At 40.5% G+C, this 23,413-nt stretch overlaps 1 protein-coding gene across 1 annotated transcript in view; it reads right to left on the bottom strand.

Moving 5' to 3' along the window:
• The window catches only part of LOC118322342 (voltage-dependent R-type calcium channel subunit alpha-1E), an 88,363-nt gene that overhangs the window by 23,441 nt on the left and 41,509 nt on the right, over positions 1-23,413 (bottom strand). The window contains 16 exon segments of the mRNA XM_035654000.1: positions 1,225-1,316; positions 1,521-1,588; positions 1,982-2,099; positions 2,267-2,336; positions 2,959-3,090; positions 3,776-3,888; positions 4,146-4,258; positions 4,380-4,589; positions 4,806-4,901; positions 6,163-6,204; positions 7,576-7,629; positions 7,883-7,998; positions 9,399-9,502; positions 11,788-11,978; positions 13,224-13,382; positions 14,500-14,603. Of these exon segments, the coding sequence (XP_035509893.1) occupies positions 1,225-1,316; positions 1,521-1,588; positions 1,982-2,099; positions 2,267-2,336; positions 2,959-3,090; positions 3,776-3,888; positions 4,146-4,258; positions 4,380-4,589; positions 4,806-4,901; positions 6,163-6,204; positions 7,576-7,629; positions 7,883-7,998; positions 9,399-9,502; positions 11,788-11,978; positions 13,224-13,382; positions 14,500-14,603 (1,782 nt within the window).

Genomic DNA, 23,413 nt, shown 5'->3' with positions numbered 1-23,413 from the left:
TTTATAGGGTGAAATTATCATCAGCCTCCAACATGCTGCATCTCTCTCTTTTTTTTTTTATTAGCAAATGCTGTCATGCAAGTTTCCGCAAGGTCAGCAGGGGCAGGTACCGCTGGGGTTTCAGAGCTGACATCGGAGATGAGACCAGAAACCCTTAAAGTTCAGAGTGTCCTCTCTGAATACAGATGCCGGCCCAGACGACCCCGTGGTATTCCAGTCTTCACTATGGGCTCTGACAAGAGCCTGACCCTCAGCTGGCTAAACTGAAACTAATGCACATCTCTAGTTTTCTTTCTGCTCCAATTTCATATGCATTGAGTACGTTTTAGGAAAATGGCAAGGCCTCGAGACAGAAAGAAAGATAGAAAGGAGGACAGGAAGCAAGAAAGAAGAAGGTACATATTGTCATGTTAATAAAATGTTATCTTGTAAAATCTTCCACATGCCCATGCAACAAACTGCTTGTTTCTCAATACACAGCGTGCACACAGAGCCAGAGTCCCCCACTCTTGTGCATGCACATGCACTTCCACCACCTACGACAAGACACTGTGCAATCAATCCCTGAGAAAAAAGACAATCTATTCTGCAAGGTGGAAACCTGAGCATTGAGAAAACAAGGTCGCGTTACTTTATGAATCAAATTTTCCACAAGTAAGATCAACAGATCAAAGCCTGCACACACTTGACCCTTCCGCTCTTTCCTCCGAACAATTTCCACTTTGGTTAATACAGAAGTATATTACTGTAACGGACACTCCATGTTAATTCGGACACTAAGTAACCCTGTCTCCATGACAACAATATAAGCACCTCCCACCCCGGAGTGGAACCAGTAACCATGGAGACATACATTAGACTTCAATTTGGCAGCAAATTACAGTGTTGGGAGCAGGCAGAGGCTAGATAGTAGGGACAGCACCAAATACTGATTTTTTTCAACAGGCCCTAAGTGACATTTAAGTGCACAACTTGAAGCTCTGTATTGATGACCGTTGGCCACCATCTATAACTGTTTTGCATGCCGTAGTTTCGTTGGTAAGCCAAATCTATTGCACCACATGACTTAGCAACTCGTGCTGCTAAGTGTTGGCACTGTGGGTTAGTCCTATATAGACACTCCCTGGAGGAAGGAACGAGGGAGAGAGGGAGGGAGAGGAAGAGAGAGACAGGGGGAGGAGAGGAGGAGGTCAGGCAGGGGGAGCGGTTGCAAACAGCACTTACTCTGAAGACATGAAGGAGGACAACGGTCCGACCTCCTTCGCCTTCTGCAGAGCGTGCTTTTGGTTGAATGCTGCCTCTGCTTCCTCTTCATCCTGATCAAAAGAGGAAAAAGAGCAAACAACGGTGGCGTCCGTGAGTTTAAATAATTCAGACTAACAGAATCAAAGTGATGACGACAGAAGAGCAGAACTGGACATAGCAGAGTGGACAGATTATTTAAACTATGTAACAATAATAAAAACAGACCAGGCTTATTCCTTCAGTTGTCTCTCTTTTGTTATTCACTTTTTTATTACCTTGGTAAGTTCTTGTGCATTGGCAAGGTTGTCCACAGCGATGGCCAAGAAGACATTCAGCAGAGTGTCTGGTCACAGCTGAGTTAAGGACGTGGTCAAAGTGCAACCAAGCAACCCTGACTACTACTGCACAACCCTGACTCCTCGTTAAGAGACAGACAGGAGCTGTTTGTTTTGGAGGACACATTTTTTCATTTTCTTTTCAAAGGTTACATTGTTCTGTTGTCTTACTGAATACACTACGAAACTTCTTATTGACATTTCCTATCTCTTGTTTTTATTTACAAATTTGGTGTTGAGGTAATCCAAAAGTAACGGAAAGTAATCAGGTTGCGTTACTTTAATATTGTGATACTTGGTATTTACTAATTTTATTGGATTATATTTTTACAGTAATCCTCCCAACCTTGTTTATTAGCTAAGCTTAGCAGCTCTGTTACAATACATTATATGAAGGATACAGTTTCCAAACAATGTGAGCACTATGAAGTAGATAGAGGACCACATGCCAGACTTCACTCCTCCTTGAGAGCGAATACCGTTGTACATCACCTCGTTCCAGTCCTCTCCAGTCAGGATCTGAGAAAACACACCCACAACAACACACAAACAATGTCATCCACAAAACATGACTGTTCACTTCACATTTGCTAAAATGTTGCTACCCTCAAAATTACATTTCCTGCATGTTGCTGTAAAACACTTTAGAAGTAGGGAGCAATACATTGTCAGGTTTATTTTCAGACCTGAAAGACGGTCATGATGGCTGCAGGAAAGGTGTCAAAGTTTGTCGGAGTATAGTCTTCAAAGATGAACCTGTGAGAAAGAAGTGACACATACGGTCCTTGAAAAAAAAGCAGAGTGGGTCTAGTTTTTATTTTTTCGGTCAGAAAGAAATCAATTCTCCTCCTCTCCATGTGCTCTGTATTCTAGAGGCCAGTTCATACACAAGGCAGTGGTTGTGTACCTCAGCCAGCCTTTATTGAAGTGACAGCTTCAGGGAAACAGCCTTCGACTCTGGGGGAAAACCAAGCAACACTAGATGTGTGTGTGACAAAGGCAGTCTTAAATCTCGATCGAGCTCACAGTCTCTCTCTATAATATAATGAAAACAACAGTGAACATGCGAAAGGACAATCTATTCTCCCCTCAACTGTGTATATTCAATAAAGAGGAATCTACTGAACCATGAAGTCTACTTTGGCCTTGTTTTTATGTTTGTGAATGTATCTTTACTGGAATCACAGCAAATGTGCGCCGAGCCGAGAGGGAAAGAAAGACTGTTTAAAATTGCTGCCAGATTGATTGGATTTGTCTCTCTGCCTGGGTGGTCCCGCGCCTTTACTCAGTTTCTTAATGGACCTATATGGATTGATGCACAGAACTATAAGCATTAGTAATTTGATTCAGAAGACTGTAGGTGACAATCAAATGTTACCTGCCACCGAAGAGCTGCATGCCAAGGAGCGCAAAGACAACGATGAAGAGGAAGAGGAGGAAGATGAGGGAGATGATGGACTTCATGGAGTTCATCAGAGAGACGACGAGGTTTCTCAGAGACGCCCAATACCTAACAGTCACAAAAATATCACATAAAACATGAGGAATGTGATACTTTACTTTGAAGACTCGAAAGGGAACGTGTGTACTACTGCATTTGTGAAAAAATCATCAAGTGAGGTGCGAAGTTAGAAAGAAGAGGGCTGCTGTGGCCTGCTCCTCATCTCTGCTTGAGGCTAGCATCCTGAGGCTACTAGCAGGATACAATTGAGTCTCCAACCGTACTGCCCACATTCATGTTTTTTTTCCCACTGTGGGTAATGAAGGCTCCATTTTCATAAATAAGTAGGATTCATGGAATAAAAATACCTTATGTCTGGTTCTGCTGAATCAATGTTGAGCTCTTCTTGAGTCTGACAAAGTTATAGGAGTGCAATGCTAAAATAGTGAAGTAGTCTTTTAAAACACAGACAATAATCATGGCCATATATTTAAACATATAATATAGTTTCCTCTCAATCTTATTTGTGTTTGTTTGTTTATATTGTCTTGTTAGTTGTTTACTAATCCTAAAATAAGAATCCCAAATGCAACACAGAATCCTATATGAATGTTAAATATAGAAAAGTGCATACCACAGCAACATGACAAACGTAACACTAGTGCTAGCTTTCAGTCAGCAGTAAAATGTTCTTTGTAAATAATATGAAACATCTTAACAGATGGCAAAGAGTGGGGAAGCCTGCGCCACTAACTTGGTGATCTTGAAGATCCTCAGCAGACGAAGAGCACGCAGGACACTGATGCCAAAGGAGGTGCCAGGCCTGAAGAAACCCCACAGGACTTCAAAGATGCTGCCAACGATTACCTACAGAGACATATATTAAAGAGAAAAAAAAAGAAATGACGTCTTTAATACAAATACACAGGAACAAATGTGTGTATACTAACATCAGAGTGACATAAAGAAGAAAGTGAGAGAGAGGCAAAGATGATGCAACACAGACAGATGAGAGATAGAGGAGGAGAGGGCTGATGCTGCATATTTTAAGAGCACAAGCAGTTGGATTTTGGGAAAAACAAATATGTAGAGAAGGAGACTAGAGAAGGAGACGGAGCACTGACACTGCAGTCGAAGCAGTTGAAGGAGGAGTGGAAGTAGAGACGTGGTCCCAAGCTGTACATCTTCAGAAACATCTCAGTCAGAAACAGAGCGAGGAACAGGAACTCTGCATAGTCTGGAACAATAAAAACAGGCATTTCAATCTTGAAACGTACATAGACCATTGCAATTATACGATAAAGGAACAACTTCCGGAGCAACTCCTATTACAAGGTGTCACTGAAAGTGTAACTCACACAGGAAGTTGGACAACCAGAGGGGCTGGTTGTGGTGAACAATGGCCACACACAGCGTGTTGAGAGCCACCAGGCCCAGCACTGTCCAGTAGAAAGTGTGCGTCTTCACCACACGGCGGATGGAGATGCGCAGGAGACGCTCCTTGCGGCGAAAATACGCTGTTGGACCTCGCTTGGCACTCCTGATACTTGCTCTGGCCATGGGTATGCCTTGTGGATAGAGAGAGAAAAGTAGAAACTGAGGTCTAACTAACAGTGCTTGTAGAGCATGTCCCATTCTCAATTTTGAACTCCCAACAGTGTGATGTTTACAACATTATCAAGTATGCATTTCTAAAGGCTGCAGCAGAGCACAGTGTGTCCTCCTGGAGTATGCCTTACACTTTATGTGCACATATTTATGAGCCTGTCCACACTCGCACTTACCCACAGAGGAGATGTCACCATATTGTTCCTCCCCTGGATGCCCTCGATGCACCCCATCCATCCCTCTCCTCTTGATGGTGGTGGCTCTCTTTAACACTGCGGACAGAGCAGGTTGTACTTAAGAAGTCCCAGAACAAGCTGTTCAAACTGTACAGCCAACACATTTTGTGACATTAGAGGGAACAAACTGTGAGGATATTGACACAAAGCTGACTTTTGGGCAATGTGACCACAAAACTCTTTTTGCTTTGATGACATTATGCTGAATCACTAAACATATTTTTGACTTTATTGCTGGCTAACATGGCCCAAAACTAGCCTTGTGTATGAAAACCCTTACATTTTTCAGACACTCCAAGGTAGACTCAGAGAGTATGCAAGTGCGTAAACGTTTAATGCAATGAAAAGATAATGATGAAGCAAATGATAAGAAGAAAGTGAGGCTCATCTGCACGAAAAGCTAATGTGTGTGAAGTTTTAGCTGAGAGGGAAAGTTGAGCTCATTAACACTGCAGTTGAATGAGATAAAAATGATATTTAATGTTAATGAATGTAATGATCCAAACAACTGAATGGAAACCTTCTGTTACTGTTTTATGAGCTCCGTCACGGCAAACCATGCTCCGAGGCGGCTTGACGGTCCATGCATTTTTCTTATTTGAGCTGTGTTCAAGTGCTGCCATACAGAATCAGGGGGACACGCCGTGCAGTGCACACATGCTTGAGTGAGTGTGATGAGTATGTTTTGACCTTTTCATTGACTGGCATGTTTATGATTACCTTTCATCCTATCCTATCCACCTTCCCACTACCTTTGTGATTTCTGGATCTACTTGCAGTCAATATTTGCTTCGGGACTTTTTTTTTTATAAGCAACTGATCAAACACACACAGAAACACACATATACACAGAAATATTGCTGCCATTTCACACACGCACAAGATTGTTTGCTTAAGGCAGGAACACTGAGTCCTGTCAACACACACATACACACATATACAAGCACATGCTGCAGCCTTTTCAGACCAGTGGTTGCTGAGGCAACGGCAGTGCGCCGCCTTTCTTTTTAATCAAAGCTATCAGAGCTTCTGCATTTATTTGCATCACAACAGCTGGAGCCACTATCTGTTTTTACTACAGATGTGCATCATTCAATTTATTTTTACCTCGTCAGAGTCGCTTTGTACTGACAGCAACATACTGAACAAGAATCATATTTGAGCAAAGATTTGCTTTCCTTTTTCTTTGTTAAAGTGTTAGTATGCGTGCCTTTGAGTGTCTGTTTGTGTGTGTGTGTGTGGAAAATGGAGTGGTGAAATTGTTGAGGGAGAGAGCAGAACAGAGGACGGTTCTCACCATAGGCACCACCTGTACTCCACTCTGGGAGACTCCTGAGAGCTGCCAATCAATCAACATTTAATAAAAGCTCTGCTGGTTTAGCGAGGAGGAAAGGTCAATGTAGGGTTGAGAGGGTCAGAGCAGGCACTTAGCTTTTCTGTGGGGCACAGTGTCTAGTGGCAGGTTTAACACTATCAATGCTAATTCTCTCTATGTGGCACTGAGAGCAAAGTAATGCTGTAAGTGATCTGCGCACCACAGCAGCAACCAAACCTCAGCAGTACGATACATCTTGACACAGTGTACTGGTTTTCTTGTTGCAATTGAGGGCAACTTTCTTTTTTTTTTTTTTTACAACACAGCAGTGAAATTTTAACAAGACTAAGAGCCACGTGAGCAGATCTTTGAGGCTCTAGGCACAACAGTGCTTGAGCTCAATGCTAAGAAGCTCACAATGACAATGCTAAGATTCATGATGGTACTGTCAGCCTGATAGCCACTGTGGGGCCAACTGAGATCACATCATTTACCTTTAATAGTTTACTTCCATAGGAATGCCCCCCTACCTTTTGGCACATTTCACTATGACTGAAACCTACATGCAGGGATAATGTTTACAATGTTAATCATCTTAGTTTAGCATTTTAGAGTCTGCTAATCTGCACTTATCAACTGACAGCTGAGGATAGTATTGCAGATATTTGGTGATGAACAAACTATAATATTAACCTGATGATGGCTAACATACTGATGTTTACCATGTACACCGTCTTAGTTTAGCATGTTTGCATTCTAACATTTGCTGAATTAGTTTGGTCATAGACTGAAGTATTGCACAAATAAAAATTTGGATCTGATGGTGGTGTTAGATAAAAGGTCAGGGGATCGCCAGAGTTATTAGGATTGATCCTGCTGGCGACATTAATATCTGTACCTAATTTCAGAGCATCCAATACTTTTTACTCAAAACCACAAATGTGAACGTCGTGGTGGCACACAACAAAAATCAAGATCACCCAAGTTATTAGGATTCATTGTCTGGGAACCAAGAATCTCTGTACCACCTTTTGTGCCAAATCATCATGTAGATATTGAGGTATTTCACTGGATAAGTGAATTTTGACTTGCTGGTGGCCAATCCAGCTATAGTTGTTAAGATATTTCAGTCTGGACCAAAGAGGTCCAACTTAATTGGAAAGGCTCCTATATGCATATCTTAAAACTAGTATGTCACCCTAAAATGACAAACAAAAATACAATAGAGACTTTAATAACATATGCCTGGATAGCCTTTATAAAGCGCATCTGCATCAAGTGTACATACCAGCATTAAACAGTTGAAGAGAGACAGAATGTAAAGCAATGTGAGGATAGCAGAAACACAATGTGCACAGTGAAACCAGGAAAAGACAAAGATCTCTGCTGACTTACCATCGAGGGCAGAAGGTCCTGCATTCTTATTCTCCTCTGCAAGCATCACTTCCTCTGCAAAGCAAAAAAACACAATCAGAAAAGAGCAGCAGATGGCTCAGATGGAAAGAGATATACTGGCATCTTTTGTAACTATATTTATATCTCAATTGTGGTGGAACAAACGGCTAAAAGAAAACATCAGATAGTTCTACGTTCCACAATTTACAGGATTAGTCTTAAAGCTTAAAGTGAAATATCGATTTTCCTTTTCTCATCAAGAGCCAAATCCTTGGTCTCACTGAGCTGTGACTGAGACTAAAGCCACCTGCTCTGTCGATCCAGGCCCGGTAGCCGTTGAGCTCTCTCTCAATCTGCTGTTGGCGTCTCAGTTTCATGAAGGCCCTGCGGTTTTCCACCCTCTCCCTCTCCTTGGCAAATTCCCTGCAGAACCAAACCACAGAATCATTTATTTACTCTTTGAGGGTACAGGGATTTATAGTCACACGGATAAATAATTCCTCTTGGAGACAATCACCGGGGGAAAAGCTATTGCTGTCTTGAACAAAGCTCTTCTCGTTGTTGATTCAACCACAAGAGGAGAGGAGAGGAGAGGAGAGAGAGAGAGACAGCAAGGAAAAAGGAGGTGTCTTCTCTCTCACTGTGGAGATTATGACAATGGATCCCTCATTAACCTTTCTGTAAAACTAATTAACTTGTATAGACTTTGACACCATGTACTGAAACAGCACGGTTTGGTTTGACAGTAGCTAGTTTGCCAGCCACTCAACCAGTCAGAAAAAAGCAAGTTACACTGTGTCGCCTGTCCTCCAGCCAAGCCTGCCAGATCCTAATTCAACAGGACAACAAAACCAGCTGAGTGTATGCTTGTAGCCCATTTCGGGGGCCGTCTACTTTGAAGGATGTGGCCTATACTGTACATGTAGCCTTGGAGAAAAACTAGGCTGACCCTGTGCCCTACTTTACAAAAGATTCAGTCTATCTTGACAGACCAAAACTAATGCTGCATTTTGAATGGTCATTAGTTAGTTAAGTGAATCCCATTTTCCTGTGTAGGATATATGGCCATCCCTATTTATTACCTTGCTGTTCCAACTTTCAAAAAATGGGATAAAAGTTAAAATATTCTCTTCATTTTCTTGCTGGCGCCCCCTACAAGCCACTGAAGAACCCCTGTTGGTTCCTGGATCCCAGTTTGAAATCCACCCCAGGTAGTGATAAACTACATGTGCAGGCTGCTAATAAGACAATTTCTGATCCCCACACAGCAAGGCGCAGACCAGTGTGAGCTTCAATGCAATCCTATCAAACTTATAAACACACCGCACAACTCTTCTCCCGTGCTTTATTTACCAAAACGTTTTCAGCCATCTTGACTTGATCAGGGTGGCGTCTGAAGTTGTTTCCCAATTCTTTATATAAAGACAAGTCAGTGAATAAAGCATGGTGCACTGGAGAAGAGTTGTGTGATGTGCTGCTGATAAGAACAGTGGATTTTATGCCTGGGCTTTGAAAAGGAACACCTGAATGCTCCATTAAACCACTGACCACCATGCAAGGATATGTAACATCATTTGTGTCGTGCAAATTTAGCAAGAAGAAGGCAGCAAATATGCAGCCCCTTATGTATGACACACAGACAGCTCACAGAAATTTGCATTATGTCATGACTAGCTGATAAAGGACAATGAAGTCAACACGGCAAGCTCCATAAAAAGCCAGTGATAATTAAAATATTATACTTGATGATAATAGAAAATCCATCACAAAAGGCTGAAACCTTGATGAGTTTAAAATGTACTTGGACTAAAATGTGAGCCTACCCAGAGAGGACTCCCAGCACCAGGTTCAGGACGAAGAAAGAGCCGATGATGATGAGAGGGATGAAGTAGAGCCAGTTCCAGTTGGGGCCCAAGGCATCGTTGGTCTGAAACATCAAAATAAATTCTAAATTTAGTAAAATGAAGTCAGGCTGGAGGAGACTCATGCTGCCATTGGGATATGAGACAAAAATACACAAGTGTAGGTGTTTGGGTGGCTGCTGAAGGTTCCAGTCGGAGTCCAGGCGGGGCACCGAACAGAGACATCATGTGTATTGATCTGCTCTGGCCTCACACAAAGAATGCGGAGGAGAGTGAAGGTATTCTGTATACTGTATGAAGCCAATATAGAAACAAAGTATTGCACTTTATTTTACAGCACCTGGACCTGAGAAAGTTTCATGATGAGCATTTCAATGTGTATTTATGTGTACACATATTCGCGCCTAGTGTGATTCTTCGGTACAGTGACTGTTCATATGGGCGTGGACCTCTGTGTATTCAATGTTGATTAAACTGACTACGGTAATCAGTATCAGTCTGTACCGTATGGTCAGCAGTCCTTTTTTTCAGCAGCATGTCATCCCTCAGTTTCCTCCCTCCCTCTTTCTTCATCAGCAAAGCTCATCCAGCATCACTTTAGACAACGTAATACAATCACTCTGGCAAATCATCTGCCTTCATCTATCTCAATAAAAACTGAAAGAGCAGGCATCTGACCACAAATTACACCCTAGCACAGCAGTTTGTGCTTTACTGTGACAATCTGAGGCAAAAGAAAGAAATGTTAATAAATGCATAAAAGCATACAGTATTTATCTGCATCTATTATCTATGTTTCCTTCTTTTCTTCTGATTAAAACTGGCCAAAGTCATGGAAATATTTTACAGCTGAGTGAAAAAAATCTGTAAAACTTTTTTCTTGTTACCTGCTACCTTGTGAACCTCACTATCCCCAAACTTTTTTTTTTTGATCAATTCATTTTCAGTTTTTGGCCTTGAGGAAGAGTTTCAACAGTTTTTTTCATCTTATTAGATCATCTCTTGATTACATTTCACCAAAAGCACCTTGGATCTGGAAAATACTGTGTTTGAAAATTGACCAAAAACTGACCCTGAAACACTCAAAAATGTCTGGCTGCAAAAGCTTTTGGAAACATTTCCTTCATATCTGAGGCAATAACAGTACCAAATCTAGTGTTTACATTTATTTTGCCAAAAAATAAATGATAGAGAAAAGAATAAAAGTTAACAAAATGGCGCAGTCTCTTTCAGACTCTAAAACAACACAAACTAAATTGAGAGAGCTTTTCTAATAGCAGCACTGCACTAGGCATTTAAAATGTTAAATTAAATAATGTATCACAGAGTTATGGAGATTCTTGAGGAGATTTTCAGCTACAAGATCCCCAGGGCCCCCCAGATTGTGCACCTTGGATTGATACCCGATGACAAAATCCTGATACTTTCATGTAAAAAGGCCATTAACAAGAAGCTGGTAGAAATGTGACACTCCAAGTTCAGAACAGTGGCTGAACATGAAATATATTCCATGGAAAAACTGACTCAGTGTCTAAGGACTAAAGCAGGGACCAATGATCAACACTGGGGAAAACAGACTGTTTTGTTGTGGACTTTGTTCAGTGTTACAGTAAATGAAAAAGTGACAAAAAAATAAATAAATAATGTGTCCATGCATACTGCAACTTTGCAAATTTGCCCATATGAGTAATTTTTTCTTGCATAGAAACATATATATTTTTTTACATGGGCAGGATTTTGTACAGTGTTCCTATCTGAACAGGATCTTGTAATTCGGCTGCACCCAGAGTGAAATTATGATTTGACTTGATTTGTTGGTCATGAAGGCAACAGATATATCAAATTAGAAAATGGTGCCACTGCCTGCCACTGCTTGCCTTTCTGTCTACATACTGTCTGTGTGTGTCTGCCTGCCTGTTCCTTTCGCTCTGACACTCATGAAGCACAGTGCAGCATTTCATCCCCGTCTGACAGTTACTCTACAGCAGAAAATGACATTGTTTCTGGTCTCAACACTCGTTATTTGAACACACTGAGATGGAACATGATACAGTGTTTTGCTGTTTTCTTTTGCATAACTTTAAGGTATTTCAAAACACTTGTTATAAAATTATGCCTAGTGGACGAAGGAAGGACTTTTAGTCCAAGAGTCCTTGAGCATACAAACCTTCAGTTTACCCTCCAGACCTCCACTCAGCAGCCATCAGTGTGCTGGAGCCAAAGCCGCTTCTGTTCATTAGAGTTAATGGAGTCTAAATTGTGACAAAACACTGCTACACCTCTATCATTTGCAGCAATCCAGAAAAATATTACGATTGACGTGTGTGTGTATTTGTGTTAGCTGTCTTACATTGTAGAGTACAGTGGTCCATCCCTCCATAGTGATGCACTGGAAGACAGTGAGAACAGCAAACAGGATGTTGTCAAACTGAGTGATGCCGTCATTAGGGCCAATCCAAGTATCGTTGCAGTTGTATTTGGCCGGACACTGGCGCTCGCCACACGGAAACTCCAACTCGGAGGAGTCCACTGTCTCGTTTTCTGAACAGAAAGGTGCAAAGATAGAGAGACAAAAGGCAAATAGGATATGTGTCTTATTAGACAGAAGTTCCAACAACAGAAAACAGACTTTTCTTGTTCATTAAATTGAATGGAAATTTAAAAGCTATCATGCATATAACAACTTAGAGTATAAATGTTTTATTTTCATGTCTACTGGTCTTTAAGCTTCAAATCATCAAGATTAAACCAATCTATGTACCCAGTGAGCAATGATGCCATACTGCATAGTGCCTGTCTGAACAGTAACGTGACAGAAAATACTCACTTCAGTCTGTCTAACTGTCCATTCAATTTCAGTGTGATGGGAACAGCTTGGAGGTTAATGACAGCTGTGAATGTACAATGACCCATTGTGGCGCACTGCATTGTTGGTTTTAATTATACCGGACAATACCGCCAGTTTGGTTTGATCAAGTCTCCAGGTGCAGCCTGGCATGCCATTGTGTATATGTGTGTATGCATTTGTGATTATGACAACGGAGCGGCTTCATAAAGCACTACGTACGCGACACGCACACACACACACAACAAGAACAAGAACAACAGCAAAAGAATGAACTGAGTCCTGACTTTATGCTCTGTGATGCAGTTTTCTGTCAAAAATAGTTCTAAAATGGGTCTTTTATCTGTTCACATTTATGAATTATTCACTACCATTTCAGGCCCTTTCTAGAAATTGCTTTCTTTTGTTCCATCCATGCCATCAGTGTGTGGCAGAGGTGTTGAGACAATTTCCTGTTTTTTCAGTGAGATTCAAATTAGATCTTGGCTTAAGATGAATAAAATATTTGAATAACGGTAATCATAGGATGTCACTATCGGATACCAACACAAATGAAGTATGAAAAATTACATGTGTACTGTGTGCATGTGTATTTAAACTGGAACACTGACTTAGTTCACAACTAATGGACACACCAACACACACTTCTATATTTATATAGACTTCCTGTCTGTGTGAAATATTGAACGGAAATATCTGTGCATTTGGTTACGTTCTATGTATAACATAACGGGCAGGAAGCTTTTTTTAAATTGTAATGATACATCTACAAATATTAGAGACTTGATCGCTCCAAAAGTCCACTCAGTTTCAAGTTTTTACTTCTAGCGTGAACATATTGTACACATCCTGTACAAGTACACATCTGCATACGCCACATGTAATAATAGACATCATGTAGCTGTGTGCTACAGAGACAAATACAATGAATATATGTGTACCGAGTATTCCAGACTGTGGCTCGCAGGTTCGGTGCAGTTTGCCGCTGTAAAACTCCAGGCCGATGATGGCGAACATGAGGATTGCAAAAAAGAGCAGCAGGCCAATCTGCAGCAGAGGAACCATGGCCTTCATGATAGACTTCAGGACTATCTGCAGACCTGGAAGTAAAGCACACAGTGACCAGCAAAGTTAAAATGCGCTTCTTAGGAAACATGCACGTCATAAAATGTTGCCAAAGGGGACAAAACTCCTGCCATAGTAGGCCCGTTTCCTGGCCAGGGATCTGTATGTGCAACTAGATGGAAGCAGTATGAAGAAAGGGTTGAGGGGGTGCTTGGGGTCATGTGCTGTGGTGTGTGCTCTGCATGTAATGGCTTTGCTGTTGAGGTTTGTGATTTTTGGGATGGGGAGACCAATAATTTTGGAGGTGTTGTGTGTGAGCGATGTGTATGTTTGTTTCTGTTGGAGGTGGTTAGCATGGTAAAGAAATAGGGAGAAACAATAGAGGAGAATGGGTTGGACTGTTCTTCTATAGAGCAGCAACAGAAGGTGGGGCGCAGCAGAAAGAGACAAAAACAAAAGTCTCTAAACTCTAAAGTGTATCTAGCTATTCAAACTGTTTTGATTTTATTTCTTTGGAACTGCTTTCTACTAAAAGTTGAGAATGTGTGCTGTGAAGAAACAGGGACACTGTTTCTGGAAAGAGATCTAGAATTAGATTGTTTAAATTCATTTAAAGAAGCATTTCACCCGTGGAAACATTAATCTTTATTGAAAGTGGGTTATATATGTAGTCGAAATGTAACATAAATTTTGAATTTGGTGCCTATTTGACCGAGAAAAGAGTGTTTGTAGTCTCACCCCTCTACAAAGGGATATTGGCAGATTCCTGCTTCCAGTGAATGCAAAATTGCGATTTCTTACATCATTGGAAGCAGAAGTGCAACACTGAAATCCTCTATTTCTCCGTCTCATCAGGGGAAAATGAGGGAATGGTGCACGACCATTCAAAAATATGACTGGGTTTCTAACGATACAAAGCTTAATGCAAATGGGTGAAGTGTCCCTTTAAAATATAGTGTGAGGGCCACAAACACTCATTAGGATGAAGCCTTAAATTTCAGTGACAATGTCTTCATGGCAAGATACCACTACGGGAGTGAGAGAATCATGTCTTCTTTTCTTTTTTTGTAATGTGTAACATATAACTGAAAGAGAAAACTACAGTCACAGTTGCAATAAAAAGATATTGATGTAATCATATGTGGTACTCACTGGGGATGCCAGAAACTAGTTTGAGGGGTCGGAGCACTCGAACCGCTCTGAGGGTCCTCAGGTCCACTGAGATGTTCAAATGTGTCCCTGCTGCAGCCAGGATCCTAGAGAGGTAAACAGAAACAAACATGCATATGCAAACCCATGCAAACCGAAGACACAGAGCAAAATTGTCACTGTCTTGCAGGTGCATATGAATGCTGCAATTTTACGCTTTATAAGCTGTGTGTCAAAAAGGGGATTCACACACACACACACGCACACAGACATATAAATACATTAAGGCCATCACACACAGTGTTTGAGGGTGGCTGCAGTGCTTAGATACGGAGTGTAAGGACGTGAGGGTCTCCAGCAGGCAGAGAAAACAGAGAGAACAACAGGGATGCTTCTGGGGGCTTTTGGCTGTTTCCCTGTGTGTGGGAGGATGGCTGTGACAACTGCTATTTAAGAGGAGAACAAAGAAAGCGGCTCCATCAGGGGAAGGCAGGACACCCTAAGGCTGGAGAGACATGAAGCTCACGTGGACACACATCGACCTCTTATCTGCTACACAACGCCAGAGTCCTTTAAAAAGTTCCACTTTTACTTTGTTTGTCTTGTTTTGTCTCCTCTACCTCTCTAAATACACCTCTGTGGCCTTCACCCCTCAGACTGATGAGAAAAAGAAAAGCAGTGTCTGGTGACCCCCCCACAACCAACACTTCCTCATTAGTCTGCCCTCCTGCTTCCCTTTTCTCTCTCTCCCCCCTATACTTTCATATCTTGCTCTTCATCCATAAACCTCTCTCCTCTCATCTACCTCTTCCTTTTCAACCTCCTTCCCAATTATACTCGCACTTCTGACTTCTTTTTCGTTTTTCCGTTTTCCACTGACCTGAAAACACATTTATTCCCCTTTCACCTGGATGCCTACTGAGTGAAAGACAGAGATAGATGGACAAGGGAGGTAAAAACAAAAGGAAAATAGCGAATGGGGAGTTGAGAAAATGTGTTTACCAAGGAGAGAATAGAGCAGAGCATTTTATTTTAAGACCCTCTCCCAACTCCAAAACTCAATCTTAGGTCCAAACGGCTCTCCTGGCCGTGTAAAATCAATGATTGCTAAATAATTATACTCATTAATTCACTTTGATCATAAAGAGAAGACAAATATGAAGCAACAGCATATAAAAGAAAAATGTTTAAGGTAATTGATAGACCCTGTAAACACATTTCTGTGCAGTAATGTTAAAGAACCAGCTTTATGTGCAGTCATTTGCTCTAAGATGATAGCATACTTAATTGTCACAGCAACAGAGACCCAATTACAGTCCTGTGATACAGTGGTGAAAATTAGTCTCGTCTATAGTGTTAGGAGACACAGAGCGTCATCTGATTTAATTAAGAGAAGGAAGAGAGAGAGTGAGAGAAGAGGGAGAAGGACTAAAATAGCTCACCATCATCCACACAAATACGGAAATAGAATTATCCTTTCACACCTCTATTCCCCAGTGGATTTTTTCTCCCTTTCACCTGAGTCCCAACACTCTTCCCACTGTTTCTTTTCTCCTTCCCTTCTTTTACTCCTTTTACTCCAATCACTCCCTCTGGTGCCTCCTGCCACCTTTGTCATTTCATCCCCCACTTCCTCCATCTCTCAATCTTTCTTCAGACCATTAGTCAGTCCTGGCTGCTCTTTAGTTGTTATGGAGACTAGGGGATAGAGGGGCTAAAAATGGCTTCCTCATTTAGCCCACTGTTATTCAGTGGATGTCCTGGACCCCGTTTTCATAATGATGACCGTTTGTTGAGTGTTTTTGAAGAGAGGGATGCTCTTAATGTCTAACCTAATTTACAAAACCTTTTTGAGGACAGAAATCATGTAAATGGGATTTTTTAGTTTCAATTTTAGTTTTATTCAGCCAAGGTGCAATACAAGATACTGTATATGTTAATGCTCACAGACAAGAAAAAACCCTTAAAGCTACAAAAAGATAATGTTTGCTGCTGGTTTCCAGTCTGTGGCTCTTTTGTGTCTTGGGCTGCTGTCTGGAGGTCAGTATCACCGTCACAGTAATAAAACAGAGGCAGCCACTGCTGAAGCCTACAAATATAGATTTTAAATACATTGTTTTGATTGGCTAAATGCAAAGACATTTTCTATATAGGGGGCACCTCCAGGAGAAAAATATCAAACGTCAAATCTCTCTGTGTTACATATGGTTATTTTTGCCTTAAAGAGGACACTGATGTGTATAATGTTTCAGTTGGACAAAATGTTTACATGTTGTGTGTAAATTATGCATAAACTTTCCCAAAACTGCATTGAAGCACAAGTTCATCTGCACAGCTGTTAAGACCTGACCATGGTGCTTCATATGACAGTCAACTTTAATGAAGCTTAAAACGGTCAAAAAGCCTATTCTTTTGAATATTGGCCTGTAGATTATTGTTCTTTTCATTCCGCCATTCACTCTTCTCACGCGTGCTCGCTCTTTCTTTGCTGTCATTATCTGGGGCTGTCAATTGATATCGGCTGTGTTCATAAGCTATTCTCATCTTTCCAATAGCACAGCGATACGCCGTCATTGTTAGCCTATCATCATGCGACTATCTTTTTAAATATGATTCTCTTATCTTACTCTTTCTGCCTTCAGTTCATTCATGCTGCTGCTCTGCGCGCCCCTCCACCTCCCCATCATTGCCAATCTTCACAGAGTCCTCTGCCACCACCACCACCCGTATCTGGACTCCATGGGGGGATTTATCTAACTGCTGTTCGGGACAGACACTCCACAACTGCAACTCCCTGTAGAGTCCAAGGTATTTCTGTCCTGCTTCATTTTCATATCATCTGTTAAAATAAATATGATCCTTTCTTCATCTACTTGTCTCTTGTGCTTGAACTGCCTGTAAGCCACCTTATGTTGTATATTTGAAAAGGCATAAAATATAAAGCTTTAATGAAACAAAAAGCCTCTTTGCTCTCTCTCCTCTTTCAGTTGGTATTTGTATATCTCAAGTGTTTACTTGATACCTCCTAGCAGATTTTTTATCGACCTATTGGTTAAACAAGCCTCTCGTAGGCTTTTATTGTCGAGAACGGGAACATTTTTTTATCAAAGAAGAGAAATTACTAGTTCACCTACACAGTCCAGATAAAAATGAGAAACATTTGATGAATTTATATGGAGATATTACCAAAACACACAGTGATACACACCTCCCTCCATCACAGTGCTTTGCAATCGTCATCATGACAGCTATGCTGCACACTATTGCCGTCTGGAGATTGGCACGTATGACAGAGATGAGGAAGGTGAAGGTTGGCCACAGAAATTGGCAGATGTAAAAAAGCTGAAGGAAGCACAACACATGGCTGATTTGGTGCAAATGAAAAATTTGGCAAACTATTTATTTCCTCTCTGTAGTTTCTGTTTACAGTTTGTGTCTATTTTATGATTTGAATGAAATCACTCATGCGGTATTGTAAATCATTTTAATCACAGAGAACGTCAGCGGTCACAAACAAATTGTTACAGACTGTTCTTTCTGCTGGTGTTTTATTTTTATTTTTTTTTATTTTTTTTAAAACATAAAACCTGTATCTTTGATTGCTTTTAATAGAGTCTTCATTTAAATACATTTTAGAAACAACCCTAAAATTCACTATAAAATGGATTTAATAGCCCTCTCCCAGTTTCTTTATGTTTTTTCTCTCTTTCAACTAAACTAGATTGTCAACAAAGGATTTTTGTTACAGTGGGCACCTTATTGGGATGAGAGGGTCTTTGGGGGTTTAACCCTGGTGGTCACTTCCTTCACTGATCCCAGAGAGAGAGAGAAGACACATCTGACAGGTGCCTGGTGTATCTACAAGTTAATAAAGTCACTTTTAGTCACTAGGAGCTGTCACACAGAAAAACCTCTTTGTTCACCCTGCACGTATCTGCAGGCGTTGTGTGGGAAACACACTGTGGTGAACCGAGCTGATGCCCTGGTCAGAGTTGTCAGCCATGATAAGTAAGTAACAATGACATACCCTGCAGAACTGACAGCTTCCCACTGCGTGACAAATCTGTCATGACAACCGTCATGCCGTGATAGTGATAACGTTGTGACTTATGCTCCATGTCAGTGTCAAGCTGCTAACTAATACGATATGAGCGCACCTGACTATTGAAATGATATTAATTGCACCACATGTGTAATTTACACCAATGGTTCTCAGCTCAGATGGTTGCAGGATCATTTTGGTGTATCACAAGATGTTGTCTAATACAAAAGGATATTTCTGCAAGACATATGTTTTAATTGTTCTCAAATCTTTACTTTTATCTTGTGAAATAACTTTTTTTTCAGCTTCTCCGACATTTTTAAGCATGAAATGGATCAAATCAAATAACCTCTAAAGAGAAAGTAACTCTTTCCCTGAATTGCTTTACAATGTGAAAATTATGAAAAATGTGTTTGTAAATAAATGACATACAGTACACAATATGGACTATAGCGTATCACATGTAGTACAAGGGGCCAGAAGCATCAGCTGGATGTACAGCACACACACTGTTGGCTGAAAACCCCAATAAACGGTTGTCACAGCCGACATTTTAATTCATCACAGCTTGAAAATCAGCGGTGTTAAAACATTAATGATGGTTTTCTTCCAATGAAGCCCCTTCACACCTGTGGTCCACCCACACAGGTGTTTGCACTTCTGAAAACATCTGTGTGGGTATGCAGGCCCTTAAGTGCCCCAGTGAGCCAGCATGCACAGTTTTAGGGCCTTGGAACGAGCACATTCAAATGAAATGGAGTCATTATCAATGTTATCAATTGAAGTTGGTCCATTCTGGTGATTTCTATGTCTTAAGGTCAGTTGGAGGACGTCTGTATAAGCTAAATTATATTGTACTTAGTTCTTGGAAAGCTGACTTCTCAAAAACAATATTTAATACAGTATATAGTAATTAATGTTTCAGTGTGTGTGATCCAGTGGGATAACTTGCAGTTGATTACATCAGGCAGAGAAGATCCAGCAGCACTGAGCACTAACACACGCCATGAGATGCTGAGCTGGATACATACAGAAAGGTCTGTGTTGTTGAGTGTGGACTGAGCCTTTATGGCAGTGTACAAAGAAGCATGTGGATATTAACTACTACAGTAGAACACTACGCGGCAACTCAAGCACACAGACTAAAGCAAAGGTAAAGGTAAACTTTAATGCAGAGGGTATTTTTGCCCCCATGTTTTGCTTTTTAGTGGCATTTTGGTGCAATATTATGAAAGAATACATTTATAAAGCACACTGGTAAAACTACGGGAAACTGGCAGAGGATTTTACAGTAATGGATGATGCCGTTTATCCTTCTCTGTCCTCAGGCGTCAACTTTCCACCCAGCTTTTACGATACTGTTTTCAATTTTTTGTTGCACAGTGATTTGTTCGAATATTCCTTTACTGTTCGTTGTGTTGTTGGTGTCGTCTAAAGCTTCAAGCTGGATTCAGTTATTTTAATTATAAATCGCTCTCCTCATCCAGAATGTACTGAAGAATCTGCTTGTCACAGGCTACCACACACTCCCAGTAGTGGCTCAGTTGCTCATTTCAGAGCATTTTAGCCCCAGGGCCACAACCATTTCTGACTGATAATATCTGCAGTCGTACGATAACTTACCAACTGTGCATGTTAGTCCATGATACAATATTTTGACAGAATTGCTCAAGTGAACGTTAAATACTGTGACTGTAGATTTTTCCTGAAATGTGCAGAAAAACAAAATTTCAGTTTTGAGCATTGATAAAGTTTGTTGAGGCACAAGAAGCAAATGACCGTGCCACACAGTGAGTGGTCAACATGTCCTCCGAGGTTTCGCACCTACGCGTTAATCTGACCTCTCGGTAGCAGGAACAGTCGGTGTTCAAAAACAATGATATCATACATTCCCACCTTACGAAGACCTGTGATTCTGCAGGACGATGAATTAATATAACTGCTCTGGTGGCCCACAGTACAGTGGGTGGTGTGTGTACCACGGATTGTCTTGACAGAATAAGGAATTGTGTGGAGCAACTCCTACAGTTCTGCTCTGGATGGTTTAGTTAATATAAGCCTCTCTGCCTCCCACAGTGTGCTCTCTCATTTTTAACTCCCCCCTCATCCCTTTTACTCTCTCTCTCTCTCTCTCTCTTTCTCTCTGAAACACACACTGAACCCCATCTACATTCACACACAAGAAATTGAAGTCGTTACACAAGATCAAATGTTACTGCCCCTTGTATCAACAACTGGAGACACTGGCGTGGCTTTATGTAAATCAGTTATCATTTGAGTATCAGCATGCATATTGGTTTATGTGTCGGTTAGCTAAATGTTTGCTCTTTGGCCAGAATTAATAATTGATTTGGGTAAAAGATTTATTAGCCATCTGTTGGAACAAAGAGGAAGTGAGAGAGATAAAGATAGAGAGTGGGTGAGAAATGTTAATTTAGTGCAGGGATGAGTTGTTGGCGTACCAACTCGTTCTAGGTCACAAAAGTTCATATACAGCATGCAAAACCAAATAAAACTGGAAATCACAATGTTGTGTAATACCATTACTAAACTACCACATACAGTATGTTTATATTAAAATTCATAAGCAAGGCAAAAACACTGCTGATTTACTGAGTCAAATTCAAATTCAGTTATTTTTGTTTTGGGTCTTGAGAGGAGGATTTTGAATCTGAGCAAGATCCTTTCTGAAAATGTAAAAAGTAACACTATGAGAATAATACATTACAGGTAGAAGTCCTACATTCAAATGTTCTAGTATTATCATGAAATGTATTTTAGTAATAAAGGTAAAAGTCATTATTATATGATATCATAGTGATTATGCAGCAGTACTGCTCCACACAGTGATATTATTGGATTATTGTTACTGGTTATTGCCACAACATGTAAGCAGAATTTTAATTACTTGTTTTTACTGTTGAGTAGTTTAATCCATACCAATGTATCATATTTCATAAATAATAGTGGAGCAACTGGCAATCATGTTCTGTATGTAAACACTTCTCTCTGAAATGTAGGGGACTTTCTCAGGTTTTCTATATGATATACTACTTAAATGCATATTAATATCACATTTAATTACAGTATATTCTTTAAATATAGAGAAATAAAAGTGAATGCATTTTGGCTGGGATCCCTGCTTTTTCTCTTGCAGACAATGAAAGCCAAATGCAACACGCTGCTTGTTGGCAAAGATACAACTCTGACAGCAGCACTGCTCAAGAAGATGCTTCAGCGCTGATTTTGTAGTGGCACCAGCGAAAACATGTTATCCACAGAAAACCCTGTGCTTTATATAATGTCTGTCACATATTATTGTGCTATATATATTCATCTTCATTATCTACACATTTCAGACAAATGATGGTTGCACTTATACTGCTTCAAAAATCAGGATGATCACTGATCACGTTCTCAAGTTGCTTGTGCCAATTTCTGGTTGATTGATGGAAAGCTCCTTTGATTATGTAATTTCCATCCCAGCCAGACTCTTGCAGAGCTCAAAAGGGATTTTCTATAGGTCAGGGTCTCTACAGGAAGACATATTGTATCTGTGTATTCATCATCACCCATACAGTAGTTGATGAAGCATGATTTAATCTCTGTCAGTGTCTGTTTAACCCAATATAGAGTGTGAGTGAGACTAAAGCTAAATGAGATTTGTTGTTTCGCTACATTGTGCAGTGATCTTTTTACTGCACTAGTCCGAATTAAAAATCCAGAATATTTTATTTTCGACAATTCAACACACTTGACCACAATGCACTGAACACTGGAGATACTTCAAACTACCTGCAGTCTCTTGATTTTTTTGCTTTGGAACACTTAACTCTCCTCCCCTCTGGACACTCATCCATTCCCTCTAGCTGCTTGTCAGAAGCACTAATATTCTCAATGTCCTTGGCCGTAAAGAGAGGAGACACGGGTATTAGCTGCTATCATGGAAGTCCAAAAACAATTTCTCCAAATTAGCTCTGCTGGAGACTCCCGTATGGACTGTTTAAAAAAACAATAACTCAGCATTTGCAGAGAAACTGTGGCTGTAACAGAGCACACACTTTTATCTTGCCAGCAACACCGATGGTTGATTCTGACGCCTCTGATGTTGGTTAAAAAAACTAACTGACCAACCTATAAATACCGCACCAGTAACCAGTAACAAGATGTTTCAAGATGTTTTTTTGTAGCAGCAAGGTTCAACCCCCACGTCTAACAAAAATTTTGTCTCCAGATAGAAGTTTAAATTTCTTTCCCCCCCCTACATCAAACTTTAAATCAGCTGTGACGGGGTATTTGGAATATGGCCGCAGTTGCAAGCAACAAGAGGAGACTCCCAGAAGTTACTGGCCCCCGCCAATAAATGGTCCAGACATAACCCCTCCTCTAAATGACAATTGACTTTTACTCTTTACTCTTTACTTTTAACTGTTTTGTAAAACAGATAAACCAAGCAAGATTAACATCTCAATTAATGAGCTTTTACAGGTGCTGGTAGGTTGGGACTTTTTTTTAACGTTGCGCAGAGCCCAGACTAGCAGTTTGGTTATAAGCTACACCTTGACTGCTGGCTCCAGCTGGCTCATCGCAATGAATAACATAACAGGCTTTCATTTCATTAAATGAACAAAACAACAGTCAAATAAAATATAAAATAAAATGATTTATAAAAAAAACAGAAATTCAATACATACATGATTAAAACATTATTTAAGGAATAACCTCCTTTCCCATTGTTTTCAACTTTACAATCCTTTTTGTTCTTCCATAGTTTACCATTTAGTGTAACACGTTGATTCTATTGTGGTGAAACTAATTAAAAACATGAATGCAAATCAGTTTTCACCAGACCGCACCCTTGTGCAAAATGGTATT

This window comes from Morone saxatilis, unplaced genomic scaffold (assembly GCF_004916995.1).
Source record: "Morone saxatilis isolate NCDOM2014 unplaced genomic scaffold, NCSU_SB_2.0 Contig12, whole genome shotgun sequence".
Taxonomy (NCBI): Eukaryota; Metazoa; Chordata; class Actinopteri; family Moronidae; genus Morone; species Morone saxatilis.
This window is presented reverse-complemented; position numbering and strand designations above follow the sequence as displayed.